This window comes from Pelodiscus sinensis, chromosome 21 (assembly GCF_049634645.1).
Source record: "Pelodiscus sinensis isolate JC-2024 chromosome 21, ASM4963464v1, whole genome shotgun sequence".
Taxonomy (NCBI): Eukaryota; Metazoa; Chordata; order Testudines; family Trionychidae; genus Pelodiscus; species Pelodiscus sinensis.
Window position 1 is genome coordinate 22,691,492 of NC_134731.1, and position 21,863 is coordinate 22,713,354.

General features: G+C 46.0%; 1 protein-coding gene across 7 annotated transcripts in view; it reads right to left on the minus strand.

Moving 5' to 3' along the window:
- Positions 1–18,694, minus strand: part of AUTS2 (activator of transcription and developmental regulator AUTS2) — a 1,132,674-nt gene extending 1,113,980 nt beyond the window's left edge. For 5 of the 7 annotated variants that reach the window (XM_075904276.1, XM_075904280.1, XM_075904277.1 and 2 more), the window contains exon 1: positions 17,704–18,694. In XM_075904276.1, coding sequence (XP_075760391.1) covers positions 17,704–17,997 — 294 coding nt within the window. In that variant the 5' untranslated portion in view covers positions 17,998–18,694. The remainder of the gene's footprint in view (positions 1–17,703) is intronic. The other 2 variants (XM_075904278.1, XM_075904275.1) reach the window with 1 other exon arrangement.
- Positions 18,695–21,863: the final 3,169 nt, after the last annotated feature.

Sequence of the window (21,863 nt, forward strand, 5' to 3'; positions counted from 1 at the left end):
CTGGGGCAGGTAATTCAGGGCCTGACTCAAAGCCTATTGAAGTCTGTTCCTTAGCCCCTAAGCGGCTGAGTTTACCTCTCTGCAAGATTGATGCTACACTATCCTACCTATAGCACTGCTAGCGTAATCAAGGTTTCCCTAAGTATTTGAGAGCCTCTGAATAGGAATAGAGAGGTAGCCGTTTCTGAATAGGAAGTGACTCTAAGAAGTGCAAAGCATTCTTATGTAAAGTGAGACCCATTTGGTCAGTCACTCATCAAGACAGAGACATGGAACCTTGAAAAAACTTCTAAAGAAAGGAGCTTTTAAATATTCCAAAGCTTCAGAGAGGTAGCCACGTTAGTCCCTAACTGGAAAAACTTAAACTATGAATAAGGTGCTACAAGACTATTAATTGGTTTTGAAGTTTTTTACAATCATAGAACACTAGAACTGGAAGGGATCTCGAGAGATCACCGAGTCCAGTCCCCTGCCCTCACGGTCAGACACACTGCTCTTAAATATCTCCAGAGATGGAGATTCCACCATTATTCCAGTTAGGGTTCTTGGTCCTAGTCAATAGACATAGAAAATTCCCTTCCCACTCGAGTCCGAGCAATCCCTATCGACTGGGACAGCATCTTCAGAGCTTAAAGAGTTAAGCAAATCATGCTGGGAGCCAGACCAGAACTTGAGAGGCAGACCTTTGAAACAAACGATAAACCAAATTCAGAACAGGTGTACAACTGTGCAAGTCTACTTCGCGTCAGATCTGAACTTGGCCCAGTATGCTCAAAACATCTATTTTTTGAATTCATGCCATGGACTACTGAGAGCTTCAAGCAACAATAGCCAAACAAAAAAGCCATGCATTTTTGGTGGAATTTTCCAACACACCTAGAAGAGCACAAATCCTATGGAAAGTCAACACACGGATCGATAAATATCACATAGTTGAAGTGATGGGAAAGATCTATAATGGTGCCTCTTGCAATCTGGTCTACAACAACATTATGCTCCAGGGTAAGAGGTACTCTTTACATTTGTCAGTTAGGGTATGTCTACACTAGCTCGGTAGTTCGAGCTAGGTAGGCAAATGAGGGCAAGCGGAGTTGCAAATGAAGCCCGGGATTTAAATATCCCGGGCTTCATTTGCATCTTCCCGGGCGCCGCCATTTTTAAATCCCCCTTAGTCCGAACTCTGTGCCCGACGCTACACGTGGCATGGAGTAGGTAGTTCGAATTAGGATCTCTAATTCGAACTACCGTTACTCCTCATTCCTAATTCGAACTACCTACTCCGTGCCGCATGTAGCCGCGGGCATGGAGTTCAGACTAAGGGGGATTTAAAAATGGCGGCGCCTGGGAACATGCAAATGAAGCCCGGGATATATAAATCCCGGGCTTCATTTGCAACTCCGGTTGCTCTCATTTGCCTACCTAGCTCGAACTAATGAGCTAGTGTAGACATACCCTTATTCTGGTGGCAAGACCCTATATTTCATCCTCCTACCCACCACCTCTGTCTATTATTATGACCATATTCTAATCATGAGGTGTCAGGGGCACACCCTTTTTTAAAGTCTATTGTGGCAAACCCAGAAGGCACTAGGTAAAATAAAATACAGTAGATGTATTTTCCACAACTACACATCCAAGGAAATTTGTCAATGTCTTTTTATTTGCATATCTGGCAGATTGCCAAAGACATCTAATACATAAATGATAGCATACAGGTGTATTAGTTTACAGTTTGTCTTTAATCTAGGAGTGTCAATTTGCTTTTCTTTTAATTACATTCATCTTTCTACGTTATTACAATCTCATGGAATTTCTTCATTATGTGGCTGGCTATAAACACATATTTTACACACAGACCAGTTGTTACAAGTTTGTTGGTTCACCAGCAAACAGCCACAGTGGGTTAGCACACACATCATGCACATTCAAAGTCTCAGACATCCTCTCTCTATTTGTTTCCATCCAGAAATAAGATTTTAATAGATTTATTCACTCTTCAGAAGTTCTTTGAGCAGCAGCATACTGCCACAAATTCTATCAGTTCACGGAGACATTTGTGGCCTTCTGGATTACATTGTTTAGGGAGACTGTCAGTTCATAGTTAGAAAAATATAAGTCATTTGCACTGAGGTCTTATAAACATGTAAAGATCCACTTTTCTAACTACATAATTCACTGGAATTTTTCAACACACATTCAGAGGTTGAAAATTTGGCAAATCCATCCACCAGATGCATCTTTCTGATCACAGAACTCATTAACATTTATTTTTAAAAGTCCTGCAGACTCAGCTGTTGAACCACAATAATTGCATTTATTTTTTTTCCATAGTTAAAATAATGAATGTTGGAATAGCCACTGCCTAAGAGCACAATGGCCAGCCAATAAAAGCTACTGTAATGTCTAACTGTTCTGTAATATCTAAAATGCATAAAAATAAAGACAATAAATTTGTCCCCTTAAAACTAGTTCCCATATTCCGAACCTCAGTGAATTTCAGCATTTACTGTTATTTTTTTTAAAAAAGGGGGGGGGGGAGGAGGGTAAACATTTGACACCAAAGGCTGCCAATCCTATGTACATCAAGGGCACTTTGGCCTTTGAAAGCCACAATATTAAAAGGGATTGCAGCATAAATTGTCCAAACCAGCAGCATGTTGCAATATCTCTGGACATCATTCCTACTGTCTACTGCAGGGCTACTCCAACTTTGGAACCCCCAGGGGCCACAATGATACTCACAGCACATGCCAAGGGCCGCAACTTAAGTGTGGTTGCATATACATGCAAATATATATGTGCATATATGCAAATAGCTTCTTTCACACTGAGGGGCATGAATACAAAGATTAAGGCAAGACTACACAACACGCAGGCCTCACATAAGTCAGTTCTGCTGATATTAATAAAATGAAATAGTTACCCAATTTCCAACCATATGTCAGCACTTTTAATGAGCAATGACAGTCCAGGAATTTAACTATTAAAACACATATCAACACAAGACCATTATATTGACTACTTTATTGTTTCAGCTCCCACTCACCAGCTGCAAACGGGCCATGGGTCGCATGCGGCCCATGAGCCATGTGTTGAGTAGCCCTGGTCTACTGCTTCAACCATCCACCAATGCCCATTCAAAAAGACAGGCCTTCGCAGCATACCTGGAAGGTTGCCAGATTTCAGCCGAATTCAGGATGAGGTGGAGAGCATGTGTTGGAAAGGTAAAGAGCTCCTAGAGAACACAACCAGCAGCCCCCTTCCTCCTCTAAAGGAGATTAATGGAGATTGCCTATCTCCTAGAACTGGAAGGGACCTTGAAAGGTCATTGAGTCCAGTCCCCTGCCTACACAGCAGGACCAAGTACCACCCCTGATGAATTTTTGCCCTAAATGGCCTCCACAAGGATTGAACTCACAACCCTGGGTTTAGCAGGCCAATGCTCAAACCACTGAGCTATCCCTCCCCCAGAAGGGATGCACGTGGGGTATGTCCACACAGCCGCGTTATTTCGGAATAACTGATGTTCTTCCAAAAGAAAAAAAGAGCGTGTCTACACTACAAGCCTTTATTTTGAAATAACACTGAGCTGGAGGACTTCTTACTCTGACTCCTGTAACCCTCATTGCACGAGGCGTAAGGGAAAATCGAAGGAAGCATGTTCTTCCCACGACTGCCTGCCGTCGAGACAGCTTATTTCGGCTGTTGGCGCGATTTCCACTTATGCTACACAACGGACGTAGCCGAAGTTGCATAGCTTATTCTGACTTCAGCCCTGCTGTGTAGACGTGCCCTTAGAGCCGTGGTCTCCAACCTTTTAAAGCACGAGATCACTTTTTGAATTTAAGTGCAATCCAAGATCTACCTCACAACCAAATCCCCTGGCCCCACCTCCTTTGTGCCACTTTTCTGAGGCTCTACCCCTGCTCACTCCATCCTCCCTTCCTTCCCCACCCTCCTTCACTTTCACCAGGCTGGGGCAGGCAGTTGGGGTGCCAGAGGGGGTTCTAGGTGCAGGCTCTGGAAGGGTCCTTGGATGCAGGGGTGCTTGGGGCTAGCACAGGGGCTTGGGTTGCAGAAGGGGGGTCATGACAGGGGTAGGGTTTCGGGATGTGAGTATCAGCTGGGCACTGCTTACCTCAGGTGGCTCCTGGGTGGTGGGGCTAAGGCAGATTCACTCCTGTCCTGGCCTTGCACCACTCCCAAAAGCAGCCAGCAAACTCCATCCCAAGCCCTGTTGGGCCCCCTCTCTGCTCGGTGGAGATAGGATACAGGGTGGGAGAGGAGGCATCTTGACATCGGCACTCCTCCTCTCCCTCCCCTGCACAGCAAGCTGGAAACTCCCAGGGGTTGGGGGAGGCAGCTCCATAGCAAAGGGTGGGAGACGTGCAGCAGGCTGGGGTGGGGTAGCTGAAGTGCTGCACTTGATAACCTGTTGGCCAGACTAGTCCGGATCCCCGGTCAGAAGCTCCTAGATCCACCAGTAGATCCCGACCGACTGGTTAGTGACCACTGCCTTAATGCTTGCCTATCATTTCCACTGCAAAAGGTCCCAGGCAGAGGGGTGCTTTCTCCAATAGGAAGATCTCAGGTCACTCAGGGCTTTATGGGGGATGGAGGAGGGATTGATGTCTTAAACGATATTTCTACTTCAGCTAAAATCCAGCAATGGGTCGAGTGCGCAAACAGCAAAACCCCAGCGAAAACCTAGCAATGGTCCAGCAGGAGGAGGATCTACTAAATGCAGGGCTGGCAACAGACATCACCAAGCTCCTGGGCAATGCGAGATGGGTGGCAGCTCTGGCCTGTTTAAATTGCCAGGACCCAGGGCAACTGGCCTCTTTGTTCCCCCGTAAACAGTCCTGACCGCATACATCTCATAGACTTACGAATGATTTCTAACGACTGGTCGGCCACTCACATACTGCATGGTGTTGGGTAAAATTATAGCAGGATGACCAGATAGCAAGCATGAAATATGAGCACGGTAGGGAGGTGGAGTGGGTAACAGGCACGTATATAAGGGAACCCCCTGAATATGGAGGCTATCCCAATTTAAAATTTAAAAAAAAAAAAAAAAACACGAGACATCTAGTCATCATAATTCATAGCTACTTTTCCATCTCATGTCCCCCATGATGGGGAAACTCAAAAACAGCCTTACTGCCCTCACAATTGTGACAATTAGTTAACATATGTACATATTCCAAGGTGATAGGCAAACCTATCTTAGGTGGAGTCCCTCTGACTTCTCAAGCACCTGTGTGTGAAAACAGTTATATCTGCAACCACCTACCTTTCAGTGATAAGGGTCTATTTGTGCCAAGTATTATCACCACAACCTACCATACCTCTAACACAGGATGGTTTCTGTAACTCACCCAGCCTACTATTAAGCAAATCTTGTATTTTCCCAGATTTGCCTTCACGGATGACTTCTCTAATCGTGTTCTAAAGATTTTAAACTGTTGCTGAAAAATCCACAAAGCATGTTATTATGAAACAAAGAATATTTGACTTCTCAGAATGCCAGTAGCTAAATGCATAGATTTCCTCGTGCTATGACTTTTCAAAATTAAAACGAAGACTAGAATTTTTTGGCTAGGATAAAGCCACAACTTCTCCCTCTTTTTTTTTTTTTTTTTGTAACCAGCCTCAACTATACACGATGTGAAGTATAATTTCAACTCATTTCTGCTTCTGCTCTTCATTTCATCTAACGACCCGTAATCATGTTTCACTGGGATAACAGATATGGGGTCAGCGCAGGGCAACCTAAGCTAGTGAGTGGGTCACATGAGTAGCCTTCATCTCAGTGGGCTGCATGACTGTCATAACCAAGATGGTCTCCTGGGATAGGGTAGTTTTAATAACTACAGTTGCGTACCTAGAATCCACAGGGTGTGCCGAATGAATGGTGGCAGCACTGTGGTTGGATGCAGTGGGAGCACCTCACGTTATGTGCCCTTGCTCGCTCTCTCACGCTTTCGGGGTGTGTGCGTGCGTCTTAGTAATGTTGGTAGGAAAAAAAACATGGGCAATGGTAAACAAAAACCGGTTCATGGGCCACTCAGAACCTGAATGGGTAACAGGCTGCCCACCACTGAACTAGCTAATCCATTGATTGAAGGCAGGTTCCAGGAGAGAAGCCAGCATACCTGTCTCGGATGCGGATTCCTCCTGTGACACAGATCAGGTCCCTCAGCCCCATGTTTTCAAATACGTGCATGTACTTTTGGACCCACCGGATTTGCCCATGTAAAATGACAGATGTGCAAATAAGTCAGAGCTACATGTGTGTGAGCGTGTGTGTCTCCTGAGGTGTACATCTCTCCACACAAGCCCAAGACAGATGCACGGCACGTTTGCTGATGTAAGTGCCTCAGTTCAAACACTTGTAAAACGGGTTTAACACCCCCATTATAGCACCAGGAGTTATAGCATCAGTATAAATTCTAGGAGATCCTTGAATGAAAGCCTTTTAATTATTCAGTATTTCTTGCAAAATAGGCAGGAATGAACCCTAACTGCCTATGATCAAGGCATGTAAAATCCCAGTCAGTTAACCAGTTAAATATTAAGTTTAATCAATTAAATACAGGATCCTAGCCCAGAACTGCTCCTGCCTGGGTCCCTCTGGTTGAATGGAATCAGGAGCCGGCAGTCCCGTGGGGGTGGGAGCGGGGGGCAGGGAAGCCTGCTCCCAGGTACTGGTTAACCGATACCTGGTAAGCATTGCCTGGTAAGGTTGGTTCTTACCAGATAACTGATTAACCATTCATATCCCTTTGATCCTCCTAGGTAGTGGACATGCAGTGACTAACCCAATGCAGAGCTGTGAACCCCACCGTAGAAAGAATTGCAATCTAGTACTGAATGCCACAATTCGTCTTTCTGATCAGACTCTGCACAGTCATCCTGCAGCATCCACCAAACATCTCCCAGACAGCTTAACTTCAAATGACACCCCTTACGGAGTGTGCAGCCTCTTTGCATCGGATTAGGATGGCTGATTACCGAATGAGCTTATAACACATAGGTGGGCTCGGGAAAGGGGATCAACACAGGCCAGATTCAAAAAATAAAATTTGCCTCTCGAGGTGCAATTTGATAGAAAGAACATGTCAATTAAATTAAAATGTTAATTAAAAAAAAAAATCATCACACAAACGTTTGAGGGACAAGATCGGCTAGCCTCACCCTATAAAGGCACTCTATGACCCCAGGAAGTGCCGTGGAATGACCAACATGACATTTAGAATAATCAGCACTTTTTGCATCAAAGAACATGCAATAATAAAAGATTCACAGATGAAGGAACTCCAGGGCACGCAGAAATTAATAAATCTGTGGCTTCATTTCACCTGTTTTAAAACTAATAAGATTTGGGTAAATACAGTGACATCCGCATAAATTCACACAGAGGCATGTCATGTAATGTGATCAAAATTAAACTTGATAAGCAAGCGCGCACACACACACACACACACACACACACACGAAGTGCCGGGCAATCCTATTCTAGTTCTCAGGCTGACCTATTTTCACCTCCCTCATGCCCTAACTCCCCCCAAAAAATGAAATGCAAGACTTCCTTCCAACGTGTCCCATTCTCAGGGTTTACCCTTTCCGTTAAAATCTCCTGTCTCTTCCTCAATACATAACAGTCAGTACTAGAGCTGCTAAGCTATCCTACCAGAGAAAAGAATCTAAAGCTATGTAGTTAACATTATGTAAAGCAGTGATTCCCAACCTTTTTCCCATGGAGGAATGCCTAAAATAATTTTTCATATCTCAAGGAACCCCTACTTAAGAAAATTTTCCATTATTTCACCTTCATTTTCAAAACATACGAATGCCAACAGCTGAGCTTTACTTGTTATGTCTGTTGACTCATCGACTTGGAGAGCAAAGTCTGTATTTTTTAGTATTTCAGACAAGATATCTTCAATGTCTTATTCCACGATTTCTCGTGGAACTCCTGACAATGGTCCGTGGAACCTTGGTTGGGAAACACTGATATAAAGGCAAAGGGTACAGCAGAGCCCACCTTGGGATCGGACACATTGTCACCTCGGATTCTGCTATTACAGAAAAACAAATCTCACCCTGCATTAGCTATTTTCAATTACTTCCAAAACCGGATTGTCCATTTTACAGCAGAGGGGTTTCACAATTTCTGAAATTGTCTTAACTGAACAAGTCCTAAACCAACAAACTGACTTAAAAAAAAAAAAAAAAAAAAAAAAACACTCCCCCTCCACAGAATTGATAATTTGTGGAGTCAAACCCCAACTAGAGCACAGAAAGCTGAACTGGTAAGTTGTAAGAAGTATCTGTAACAGCATGGAGGAGTATTGTAATTTCCCTTCATAGAACTTGTATTAGACTGCCTCAAACAAAATGTTGAAATTCAACCAAAGGCAGACAGTGGGTTAAACATTTCCACATTTCAGTCCACAGCTTCCTAACTCCATTACCCTTTTACTAATTGTGTTTGAGACTTCACTAAACTTCATCTCAGGCTTTAAAAATAGCCCATCTGACTCAACCTATTGTTACTCAGAATAAAGATTAAAAACTTCTAATTTACTGTAGATAATTAGAAGGCTGAAGGTCAGATTTTCAGTGTAACATGGTGAGAACTCAAAGTCAAACAGACAGAAATAGTTCTTTAAAAAAAAATACACTGCAGAGCATTCTGGCTAGACACCTCCCAACTGGAAAGTAACTGTTTGTGACTCCCAGTATCAATCTTCCAAGAGTAATTTACATATGAAGCAATAGGTCTTACCTGAAAGTTCCACATCTCTCTACGGCTCAGTGTTCCTGTCCAGTACCTGATATTCCTCTATCGATCTCAGTGTTGTAACTCAATCTTTTAATTACTTGGGCTCTTCAGGTCTTTGCCTTTCCCTGATTATCATTGTCCTTCCAAGTTCCTGATCCTTTATCTTTATTTTATAATAGTATTTCTTCAGACTCCCATATCCTAGCAAGGACTCCAGATACTTAATGAGAAAGAGCTTTCTCAAATAGTATAGGAAAAAGATTCTCTCATAGGGAAGGATCAAGGGGGCCTTTTGTCCTATTCACATGTTTGTGTAACTCCCATCACCACTGAAATATGAGCCAAAAAAGATCATGTGAATCTCCCAGTAATCTACACATCTCATCCCTGGTGCTGTGTTGCCTAAACTTTGCCTTCTCTGAAAAATTTCAAGGCACTTACTAAAGAGCTTAAATTTTAGACACACTCAGGTTTGCTACTGGAGCCTCATTGTGTGGGGGTTATCCCATCATTTTAAAAGTTCTCCAGGTCACTCTACAGTTGAACATGTTTCTAATAGCGTGCGCACGCACACGCACACGCGCGCGCACACTTCCAGATCATCCACAAAGTTGATCCTGGATAAGGTTACCATTTCCATTACCTTCTCAACAAAAAACAAACAAAAAAACCCACCTCTCTCCAGTACTCACCCCCCTACATCCAGGACCAACTGTACCCAGCTTAACACTACTCACCATTGGCAGGTTTTACCTGGTGTTGTTCCCTGTTAGTCTAAATCTTAGCACTCACACATGCAAAGAGGTTACAGGAGAAACTCCTAACAATCTAAGTCATCAAAAAACATCATTGGGCGCCTGAGATTTGCTGATGGCACTGAACAAACACTTGATATTACAATGCTGGCACAGCAAGGTAACAATGTGAAGACATTTTTTTCAGTAGTAAGGAGAGAGAAAAAAAGGCAGATAAAAGTGCTTGATTTCATGAAAATTCAAGAAATATGGAGCTATTAATTCTGTAGGCTAACAGACAGGTAAGAGATATCACAAGCCATGCATTCTGGTACCCAACTCAGAAGCAAATGATTTTCACCATGTGTTTCAAGCTTCTACAACAAAAACACACTTATTTAAAATTTTCCAGTAAGTCATCATGATTGTAGGTGCATATCAAAGGCAAATCCTCTTCTCAGATGCATGCACAGAACTAGCTGTAACAAATGCACAGAAAGACTTTAGCACAGGGCAGCTTCCAAATACCTTGTCTTATTTTCTCATTTTGTTGGTGCTCCCACCTTCTGAAGTCCTCCCCAGCAGGTAAACTTTACCCCAAGTAGTCTTACGTCATTCTCTCTTTCCACTACACAGAGCTGCTGTAAATAGCAACATCTGCCTTCATCATGCATGCACATCAGTGGAACGGCTCCTTACAATTATTTACATGAAGTGGATGGAATGATTCGACAGAGAATATGTAACAGCTCCTTTACACCCATCTGAAACCCTTTCCCATTTGGAATTAATTATGCTGGATTTATCATAGTCTCAAAACCATCTGCATATCAAACACAGGTTATCAGTAGACACGCGTTTAAAATTAGGCATAATTCTTAAGAAACATCACTATTTAACTGTAGGGTTCTTCCTGATTGTCAGGCATATCATGCACAATTGTTGTTTGCTTTATCTGTGTGTCCTATTTCAGGTAAACAGTCCGAGCTAAAGCTAAGCAATTGCCCACACTGAAAACTAGCTACATTGCTCAGTGTTCAGAAAACAAAACCAGCTGCTTACTCTACAGGGCCCAGCTAAGCTGAGTTGGGGAGGGAGGGGGGAATTCCCTGGGTCAAAACTATTTCTCATCACAATAAGCCATCTCCACTACTTCTGTACCCTTCCCCAGCACATACACATGGGCTACGTCTACACTGGCACCCTTTTCCGGAAATGCTTAAAACGGAACAGTTTTCCGTTATAAGTATTTCTGGAAAAAGCACGTCTACATTGGCAGAGTGCTTTTTCGGAAAAGCGTCCGTGGCCAATGTAGACGCGCTTTTCCGGAAAAAAGCCCCGATCGTCATTTTCGTGATCAGGGCTTTTTTGCGGAAAAGACTACTGTGCTGTCTACACTGGCCCTTTTCCGGAACAGTTTTCTGGAAAAGGACTTTTGCCCGAACGGGAGCAGCATAGTTTTTCCGGAAAAACACTGACAATTTTACAGTAGATCGTCATTGCTTTTCCAGAAAAGCAAGCGGTCAGTGCAGACAGCTGGCAAGTTATTCCGGAAAAGCAGCTAATTTTCCGGAATAAGTGGCCCAGTGTAGACACAGCCATGATGTTTGGGATGGCAGGGGAGGGGAGAAGATGCAGAATTAGTGGAGTCTTATTTCACCAGCCCACTTGTCTATAAACCTCTGTCTCAAAATTGCCGCCACTAATTATAGAAAAAACAAATGAGGGAATGTTACAAATGGAATGATGATGAAATCATCATTCCAAGAGATTCTGGAAACTCCTTCCTTGTTCCTTACCCAAAACAGGCTGAAGATCCTACTGTCGGCCAGAGCCACACAAGTACTGCTCATCAGAAACACACCATAGGATCCTGTCTGGTTGCCCCACTTGAATAAAGCAGTCAGAACACAGAGTGCCATGAATTGGGGCACCGAATCCTGTTCCACCTCAGATAACGTGTGGAACGACCTAAGAGCCAATACAAGTACACCAAAGCTACAGAACTTATAATACATGTTGCATGCTAGCGCTACTCAACTTTGGAAGCCCCAGGGGCGATAATGATACTCACAGCACATGACGAGGGCCGCAACTTAAGCGTGGTTGTATGTATATACGCAAATAGCTTCTTTCACACGGATGGCATGAATACATAGATTAAGTCAAAACCACACAACACAGGCTCCATTTAAGTCAGTTCTGCTGATATTAATAAAATGCAATATTCACCTGATTTCCACCCATATGACAACTTTCAAATGAGCAATGACAGCCCAGGAATTTAACTACTAAAATGCATATTAACAGCAGACCGCTATATTGACTACTTTTTTGTTTTGGCTCCCGCCCACAGGCCGCGTATTGAGTCCCGCATAAACCCAAACTGTACCGCGGGCTGCAAACAAACAGGCCGAGGGCCACGTACAGCTCATGGGCCACGTGATGAGTAACGCTGCTGTACACAGTCACAGCAAGAGAGCAGTATCTCATAGCGGATTCCAGCAATCCTTCCTAAAGGCTTCAAAGAATGACCAGATCTGAAGGTTTCAAAGTCTCCCCCCCCCCCCCCAATACATGAAACAGCACCTCTGGCTTTCGAGAATAGACGCATCCAGCCCTACAAGCTCTTTGCTAATCAGAGAACTAGGGCAAGGCTAGGACCGCTCCTGGCAAATTTGCACTCAAGCAGCACTTCCAAGAACCGTTCACTGCAAGACCCTGGTTTGCTTGGTTATTGATTTGTGGAAGCCAGAAACATTGTACCGACACTAAGGGTATGTCTACACTTGCACCCTCTTTCAAGAGAGGGATGCAAACGCAGCTGAGTGAAATTGCAAATAAAGCGCAGATTTGAATTTCCCGCGCTTCATTTGTATAATCGCGGACCGCCGCTATTTCAAAATACCCTATTTTGAAATAAACACCGTGTAGATGAGGTTATTTTGTAAGAAACCCCTTCTTTCAAAATAACCCTTTCTCCCTAAAAAATGAGGGATACTGGTTATTTCGAAAGAAGGGGTTTCTTACAAAATAACCACATCTATACGGTGTTTGTTATTTCAAAATAGCGGCAGTCTGCGATTCTGCAAATGAAGCACGGGAAATTCAAATCCGCGTTTCATTTGCAATTTTGCTCAGCTGCATTTGCATCCTCTCTTGAAAGAGAGTGCAAGTAGAGACATACCCTAAGTTCCCACTCTCCCTTCATCCCTGTTTTCTTCCCCCTTCGACTTCAGGCAAACACTGAGGGACCAAGACATGGTGTTGTGGAGATAACAAGACATCAAGAGATAAGAAGAGGTGGCTATCTACATCCCAGATAAGGAAAAGGCTCTAAGTGCCAGAAGGAATAGCAGGTTAGAGGGTGTCAATCAGTGGAACAAGGCACTTTGGTCTTCTTTCAAGGTGAATTATACCACAACATTAGCAACACACACCTCTCAACTATGAATACAAATGCCTGTACCAACTGGTTTACAATATTCCTCCCACATCCTAGCCATTGGTCTAGGCTGCACAATTCAGGAGTATTTTTTCCAGCTGTGCCAACACAAGGGCTACGTCTACACTGGCATGATTTTCCGGAAATGCTTTTAACGGAAAACTTTTCTGTTAAAAGCATTTTCGGAAAAGCGCATCTAGATTGGCAAGACGGTTTTCCTGAAAAGCGTCCGTGGCCAATCTAGACGCGCTTTTCCGCAAAAAAGCCCCGATCGTCATATTTGCGATTGGGGCTTTTTTGCGGAAGACACTACTGTGCTGTCTACACTGGCCCTTTTCTGGAACAGTTTTCCGGAAAAAGACTTTTGCCCAAACGGGAGCAGCATAGTTTTTCCGAAAAAAGCACTGATGATTTTACATTAGATCATCAGTGCTTTTCCGGAAATTCAAGCGGCCAGTGTAGACAGCTGGCAAGTTTTTCCGGAAAAGTGGCTGATTTTCTGGAATAACTTGCCAGTGTAGACACAGCCAAGGTGTTTAGTAACAGGATGGAGCTTCAGTCTGTTAATCAACAGTGTTATGTACAATCATTTCAGTTTTGAGAGGTAGCCATGTTACAGTTTCAGCAAAAACCAACGAGGAGTCCGGTGACCCTTTAAAGACTAACAAACGTATTAGGGAACTAGGGCATAAGTGTCACAAATTTATTAGGGAATAGACTTTAAAATGTCTCAGACTCATAGACTTTAAGGTCAGAAGGGACCATTATGATCATCTAGTCTGACCCCCTGCACAGTGCAGGCCACAAAATCTCACCCACCCCTCTTAGAATAATCCTCTCACCTATATCTCAGATATTGAAGCCTTCAAATACTTCGAAGACCCCAAGATGCAGAGAATCCGACTCCTGCTTGTAATCACTATGGTATTCATAATAAACGAGAAGCAGCACCATGCATCCACTGAAGGCAGCTGGAAAGATGTTCTCAAAGAGCTGCAGTTCATGTCACTGTCCTTGTCTGACTACTTTCTTTAAGAAACAAAATCTCTTGCTTCTCCGTTTCTGAGTTTTGAGGAGGATCCTCAATGGGTATAAATCAATGTCGTTCCATTATGTGATTAGAGCTAGACTGAGATATACCCGCTGAGGAAATGCTCCTTTGTCTCTCTCCACGCTATTGCAGCAGTGTTGAATCTTGAGTTCACATCTGAAGTTCAAGCACAGGAAGAAAGAAAGAAAAAGAATTTGGGGTAATTTTTTCAGTTCTCAGACACTAAAGCCCACTGAAATGAATGGAAAGACTCTTGCTGATTTCGCTTGGCTTTGGACCAGCCCCTCAACAAATAAATCAACCAATACCAAGGAAATGTCTTGCGTCACCCACAGCTGCATGTGTCCACTCAAGTATTTCAGCACCTACAGATCTTGCTTATGACCAAGATCATCTTACCATCAGTATTGACTTACAGGTCTTCTTGCTAGTTAGTGCTTTAAAATTTCAACCAAAACTTCAAGCAGCCATAGGAAACATAAGCATTAATCTCATTTGTATTATACCAGTGTGCTTGACCCATTTGTCTTTCTCTGGTCCTTAGGAACAACTCTCTCAACAAATATATTTAGTCTTAGTCTTATGGGTTTTTTAAAAATCAGTTTCTAACAATATTTGTCAATGAAGCATGAAATCATTAGCTCAAAATGTTCCATCTGTCACAGGAATATTCATTTATGCCAAATCTCAGTTTGCTGGCTATTGTATGATATAAATAAGATGTTAGCTGGCTAATGTTTTTGAACTCCTTTCAAGTGATGCAGAAGTACAACAGGAAGCTACTAATAGTCATTCTTGGCCTAGCAGAGGGGGAAAAAGGAAATTTCAATTTCCACTTTAACAAATAAGCAAAGCCAAATCTAATTAAGTTCTTTTATAAAAGCTCCTCACTGACAGAAACCCTTCAACTTTTGTACTAAAACGTACTCCCCAAAAAGTAAGGGTTTTGACTAAATTCTGGAGTCCTTATTCAAATAGAACAGCCATTGACATGAATGGGATGTTTGAGTGAGAACAGATTTTTGATTTAGACTGAGCCTAACTGTGCAAATCTCAATCCTGTTGGTGAATACATCTCCACTACAGCTGGAGATCGATGCACCAGAGGTCTATCTAGTGAGTCAAGTGAACACCTGCCAAACTGACCGCAGGTCACACTCCAGTTGATCCTGGTGCTCTACTCTGACTAGAAGGGTAAGATAAGTGGATAGAAAAGCATCTCCCATTGACCCAGTAAGGCGGAGACACTGCAGTAAATCGAGCTAAGGTATGTTGACTCCAGCTACTTTACTCATGTATCTGGAGTTGTGTATATTAAGTTTACTTACTGCAGAAGTAGAGACAAAGCTTTAATCACAGAAGTACTCCCATTGGCTTCAATGGGGCTACACACTGAAGCACTCCCAGAACCCTGGAAGGAACTAAAACTGGTAATTGTTTACTAGGGATCACAAGACAGGGTCTGTATTTCTCACATAGGAGAAATTCTCCTCCGAGTGACAGTATAGTAAGATACTTGAGTGGAATTACTCTGGCTTTATGACAGAGAACAGAAATTTGGATCCCAGTGTAAAGAAAACAGAATGTTATTACTACTGGATAAACATTTAAATACACACTTTTTGTTGTTGTTAAAATGATCAGTTGCATTTTCCTATTTATTTGACAGTTCATGAAACTGTTACAGTTGCAATTCCATTAAACGTAAACCCAAATAAATCTGATTTTCCCAACACAAACTTTGCAAAATTCTACAACACATAGTTTATAAACAAAGGCCCTTAAAATAAACTGCCAAAGCTGCCCTAAAACAACTGTAGCCCTTTGATTACATAGTGCAGGATTACACAATTTTAAAATGTTGTTTAATGAATCCTGATTAGGCTGGGAGGTTGGGGCAGGGGGAGAGAGAGGGGGAGAGGAGAACGCATAGGCTGTACTTTCCGAGACTGAGCCTGAATAGTCTATAATACAGCCTGAGCCAAAAAAGGGCATGAAAGGACACACTGGAGCCTGGAATGACACTAAAGTGGTAACTCCCAGAGTTCAAAAGACGACAAACTGGGTACATTCAGCAAGTAATAAAATAAGAATCTATTGAGTTAAACCACACATTCAATTTCCCATCATGTTTTTTCTTTATTTTTTTTTTAAGACAAGACTATGGGTGCCAACATATAAACCACCCCTCAGTTTGACTGCCAGACCCCCGCCCCACATAGGATAGCGCATGTTAAAATAAAAAAAGGGGAGGTGAAGACACTAAGACCAACAATACGCAGAACCACTTGTAACAGTCTTTGATGTGTCCTGAGACAGCAGTAGAAACAGAGATTGTAGTTCGGATTCACAGAAGCATTTCAGATCAGAACAGAAGCTGTTTCATCACATACTTCAAGGAGAGAAAAGGAGGGGGGAGTGTCCCCCAAGTTAAAGGGATAGTACACACATAACCAAAACAATTATATATTTAAAAAAAAAACCTCAGACCACCTCCAAACACAGAGACCTTGAAAATCAGACATTCAGCCGTGTTTGTACTTGGTAAGTGGTTCTCACCAGGCGTTGCTTGCCCCTGACCATAAAATATCCAGGAACGCCCTCCACCCCTGGAAAGGAATAACCTTGACAATGAAGTAGGGCTGGAACATTCAAACACAACAGCCGCAACCAATCCCCTCGCCCTGCCTGCAGGACACCAGACCAGTGCCTTGGCCTCCTCGCGCAATGGGCCACCAAAAATCAGGATCCTACAGCGTAGCTGAGAAAAAGTTTCATTAGGATCCTCTACCAGCACACTGGGGGAAGGCATGGGGGGGGGGGGCAGGAGAGAAAGGCTGCAACCCACATGCTGTGGTTGGAAAGAAAAAGCGCACACCCACAGCAAGCAATTCGCTCTCCCTCCCACAGACGGGTTGTGGGTCCAAACACTTCTCCTCCATCCCAAAGAGGAAAAAGCGCCCCTCCCATTTTTACACTCCCCCTCCCCAATCTCTCCGGATGTAGGTTTCTCCCAATCGCGACAGGCACCCTTTTTAATCCATCTCCCCCCCCCCCCCTTCCCTTCCCCTCCAGCCTGCTGGCTGGGAAATGTGCATTTGGAAAGCAACGCTGCAGGTGTTCACGGAATAAAGAAAGCCAGGGCTCTCCACGCACACACAAAGCAGAAGCACTTCGGAGGAAGAGGGACAATCGGGTAACAAGCCCTTCAAATGTCAGCCAGGGATTCCCCCTTCTCCCTCCCTCCTGGGCGTTTAACCCTTGCAAGAGCCCCATGCAGAAGAAAGGAAGCGAACCCTCCCCCATTTTTCTCCTAGGGAAGGGGAATACGCCCCCCCCCCCTTCCCTCCCTCCTTCCCTGCAAAGAGCAGCCCCAGTGCTGGAGAGAGAGGAGGGGGAAATCCCCCTCCTCCCCCCAACTGCAGCCAAAACAAACCAGACAAGCAGCCACAGCAATGCTGGGGAGGGGGGCTAGGCAGGGGGGGGGGGGCTGCATTGTTATCCAGGCAGGGCGAAATCGCAGGCAGGAGAGCGCCTGGAGCCAGGGGCACCAGACACACATCCCTGCCATCTCTCCCTCCGCCCCCTCGCCCAACAATGAGCGAGCCGCACACACCAGCAGCATCGGGGCGGGCAGGGGAAGGGAGCAGGGTGGGGGTGCAGGGGGAGGGGGGGGTCTTACCTCCAAAGCTTCAAAAGTGACAAAGCTGCACATTGCAAAGCCGTCGATAATGTCTTCTTCGGCCGAGGAGGGCTCGCGCCTCTTCCTCCGGGGGGGTCTGCGTCGGGACGAGGGTGGGTTCCCATTGTCTTCCTTCTCCGAGCCCGACGAAGAGAGCAGCGGAGCAGCCCGGATCCGGCTGGCCCCAGCGGCCGCAGCCCCTGCTAATCCGCCCTGGGCTCGCCTCTCCCGATCTCTCTGCGACCGGGATCGCCTCTTTTTCCGAAGCCCGTTGCATCGTGCCGGGCCATCCATGGCTCTTGCTCGCTCTCTCGCTCGCTCTCCCTCTCCCCCCACCCCCCCAGCACAGCCACAAATCCGGCTTCCCCAATGGAATACAGGGGGAGGGAGAGAAGGAGAAAGAGGGAGGGGAGGATGGAGGGGAGGGGTGGGGGGTGGAAGTGGAAGTGGAAGGGGGGGGGGAAGAAATAAAAGAATCCAAGTGCGGTTCCACCAGCAGCGCGCACCGAATGGGAGAGATTCCTATAAGCGAGCCAAGGAAAGTAATGGCTGATCACAGGTCGCCTTTGTAAAAAAAAAGAAGAAGAAGAAGAAAAAAACCCACCCTCCCCGAGCAGGCAATAAATCAGAATAGCGGAATGCTTTGATCAAGGGGCCGGGAGTATTTCCAACAGAGAAGAAGGCCAGAAAAAAAAAACAAAAAAGGAAGCGAGAGACCCGACCCACGGGGAAGAAGGTGAAAGATTTTCCCTTGCAGCGGAAAAAAAATGGATTTCCTTTCTTCCTGACCGCCCCAACTAGGCAAACTTGCACCAAAACGTGTCTGGAGGATGCAGCCGCCCCCCAGCCGCACAGACTCCGGCTCCAGCTCTGGGAAGCGAGCGGGGGGATTAATAATGATCATAGCAGCGATGCATCCCGATGCAATTTGCTCCGGCACCGGCCGGGGAGGGAAGCGCGAGTGGGAGCTCGTCACGCCCCCCCCCCCCCCTCCCTTCCCAAACACGCCCACCCGGCCAATCTATTAATACGGATCAATCGGAGTCGTTCGGCGGATTAATTGCGGGCGGGGGGGGATTGACACACGTGCACCCCCCCCCAATAAGTAAAGATAAAGCTCGCAGCTGGGGAGGCACCGGGGGTGTTGGCTGCTGCCCCCCCCCCCCCCAGCTGGGCTGGGAGAAGGTGCCCAGGGACGCGCCCTCCCCCCTACGGCCGGGGCGGCGGCGACTGCAGCTAGAGGGGGGGGGGGCAGGGGCGCTCGCGCCCCGCGCGGCTGCAGCAGCGCCCGGGATTCGGCCCCGCTCCCCTCGCCCTGCCTCTTCCCCCCCCTCCCCCTGCCACCCAGAGCGGTCACGTGGGCCCCTGCCCTGGCTGGGCGGCGTGAAAGCAGGCTCGCCGGGCGCGCGAAATCCGTCGCAGGCAGGCGCACGGAGCCTGCGCGCCCGGGAGGCTGCTGCGGGGGGGCAGACGGGCTCTCGGGCTGGGATAGGGACGCCGGGCAAAAGGGACGCGGGTCCTTTAAGAGAGGGGGGGGGGTCCCTCTAGCGCCCTGCGGCGCCCCCTAGCTGCCTCCCTGCGGCTTCCCACCCCCCCAGCCCAGTCCCCCTTGGGCCAGCCCCCCCCAAGCCCCACTGCTGCCCCCCCACCCTTTCCCCCGCCTTTGCAAGCGGTGCCCCCCCCCATCTGCTGCTCCCTCCCCGGAGACAGCTGCTGGGAGGGGGTCCTGCCAGGCTCGCTGCCCCCTTCATTTCCAGTGGGGCACTGCCCCGCCATCTCTCCCTGGGCCTCCACAATAAATCCGTTAAACCCTCAGAGCACGTCTACACTAAGGATGTTAAATATCGGTTAACTGAGCAGTCGATTGACCTCATGCATTCTTATTGGTTACTCAACTATTCCGTAGCCCCTGGGGGTGGGGCTAGCAGCCAGTGTTCCGCCCCAATCCGAAGGGTTGCCATGTATCACGGGCCGTATGGGATGCCCTGCAGGAGCTGGTCTGTGAGGGGAGCCAGTCTAAAAACCAGCTCCCCGACCCAGCACAAGCCATAACTGAGCCCGGCTGCCTGCCTGGCTCCTAATATATTTTGAATGAAGCACAGTGGGAATAAGTCCCAGACCTGGCGTGAGCCAGAACTGAGGAGGGTTGCTGGCCAGCCAGCTAAAAAATTTATTGTTGGGAGGGAGGGGGAAATGAGTGTAGTCTATAGCATTAACCTATAAGCTTTTGCTTATTGGCTTATTAGTTACTCGACTATGCTATTACATCCCTAGTCTACACTAGGGCCACCCAGAGGATTCAGGGGGCCTGGGGCAAAGCAATTTCGGGGGGCCCTTCCTGGCACTTCCTGTCTCAGACCTCAGACTTCAGACATTCTCGTGGGGGCCCCTGCAGGGTCTGGGGCAAATTGCCCCACTTGCCCCCTCTCTGGGCGGCTCTGGTCTACACAGCAGGGCTAAAGCCGAAATAAGCTACGTAACTTGAGCTACGTCAGTTGCGTCGCTTTAGTCAAAAGAGCTTATTTTGGCGTATGGTGCTGTCTGCACAGCAGGAGGTTGGGGAAAGAGCGCTCTTCCTCTGACTTCCCTTGCTCCTCGTAAAATTAGGGTTACAGGAGTCGGAGTAAAGAATCCTCCAGCTCACCATTATTTTGACATTTTGAAATAACTGCTCGTAGTGTAGACGTGGACTACGTTATTTCGGAATAATGACAGTTATAAACAATGCTGCTGTGTAGATATACCCTAAGGTGCCACAGGACTCCTCATTCTTTTTACTTTGACCAAAAAAACTCCTGATCCCATGAATCCCAGGCCTGATTCTCAGCTCCACTACTGATGGTTTCCGTGGGGAGAAGTATGCCTTGCCCCACTGTCTGGAGGGGGACTAAATCCCAAGATCTCACCTGTAATTGCTAAGTCTTCCACATCTCATCCTTGCACCAAAGGGCAGAGCTGTTCCCCCACCAGCCTGCAGGCAAGCCTGTTGGAACAGATTTGGGGGCATGGCTTCTCCACCAGCGGACCACACCACCTCAAAGAAACACTGTTGTGGGAGCTGGGCTCTGCCCTCTGTGCCATCTATGCACTACTTCCCTCTGCCATCCTCTCCTCTACAACTGGGTCCATCCAGGCCTCTGCTTCTTTTGATAGCGGCCACTTTTACTTCTTGTACCTTGGTTCCTCCCCAGGCTGGAGTCCCAACTTCCATTGCTTGGGAGAAGAGGGGGTGTTTCCTGCTAAAATGATTAGTCACATCATTTCACAGACAAGAGATATCACGCATGAATCTATACACAACGGCTGTGTCTAGACTGGCCAGATTTTCCGGAAAATCAGCCGCTTTTCCAGAAAAACTTGCCAGCTGTCTACACTGGCCGCTTGAATTTCTGCAAAAGCACCAATGATCTCATGTAAAATTGCCAGTGTTCTTGTGGAAATACTATGCTGCTCTCGTTCGGGCAAAAGAAAACAGTGTAGACAGCTCAGATTTGTTTTCTGCAAAAAAGCTCCCATCGCAAAAATGGCGATCGGGGCTTTTTTGCAGAAAAGTGTGTCTAGATTGGCACGGACGCTTTTCCGCAAAAAGTGCTTTTGCGGAAAAGCGTCTGTGCCAATCCAGACGCTCTGTTCCGAAAATGCTTTTAACGGAAAACTTTTTAACGCCAAAATAACGGATGGACAGAGGGAAGTCAAAGCTGAAATCAACAGTCTCCCAGGAAAGGGTTCTCCCCTGTCATCCATACTATGTGGTTATTTACTCTTGTCCTGTTACTTCTGGTGAGGTAGCCTTTTAAGCCCACTTTGCACAGGTCTAAAGGACTACACAAAAGAGAAGGCAATGAGAAATCAGGCCCACACTTGCTTACCAAAAGGTCACTTGTATGTCTCTTCTCCGCTTAACTTTACCCTGAATCTAAGAGCAAGTGGTGTCACTTGCACATTGAGGGGCCAGAAGAAAGGAGTGTAACCAGAAAAAAAAATAGCAGCTAATAGCACATAGGAAAGCTTACAATTAAGGCGGCCACACCTCCACATAAAGGGAATGTCCCCAAAATTCAAAGTCATGCAGGCTGATTATAAGAGGTCTGTGAGTAACAGATCTGAAGATTTCCCCTCCCTTCCCTTTATCCTAACCCTCTTTGGTTATTTGGTGAATC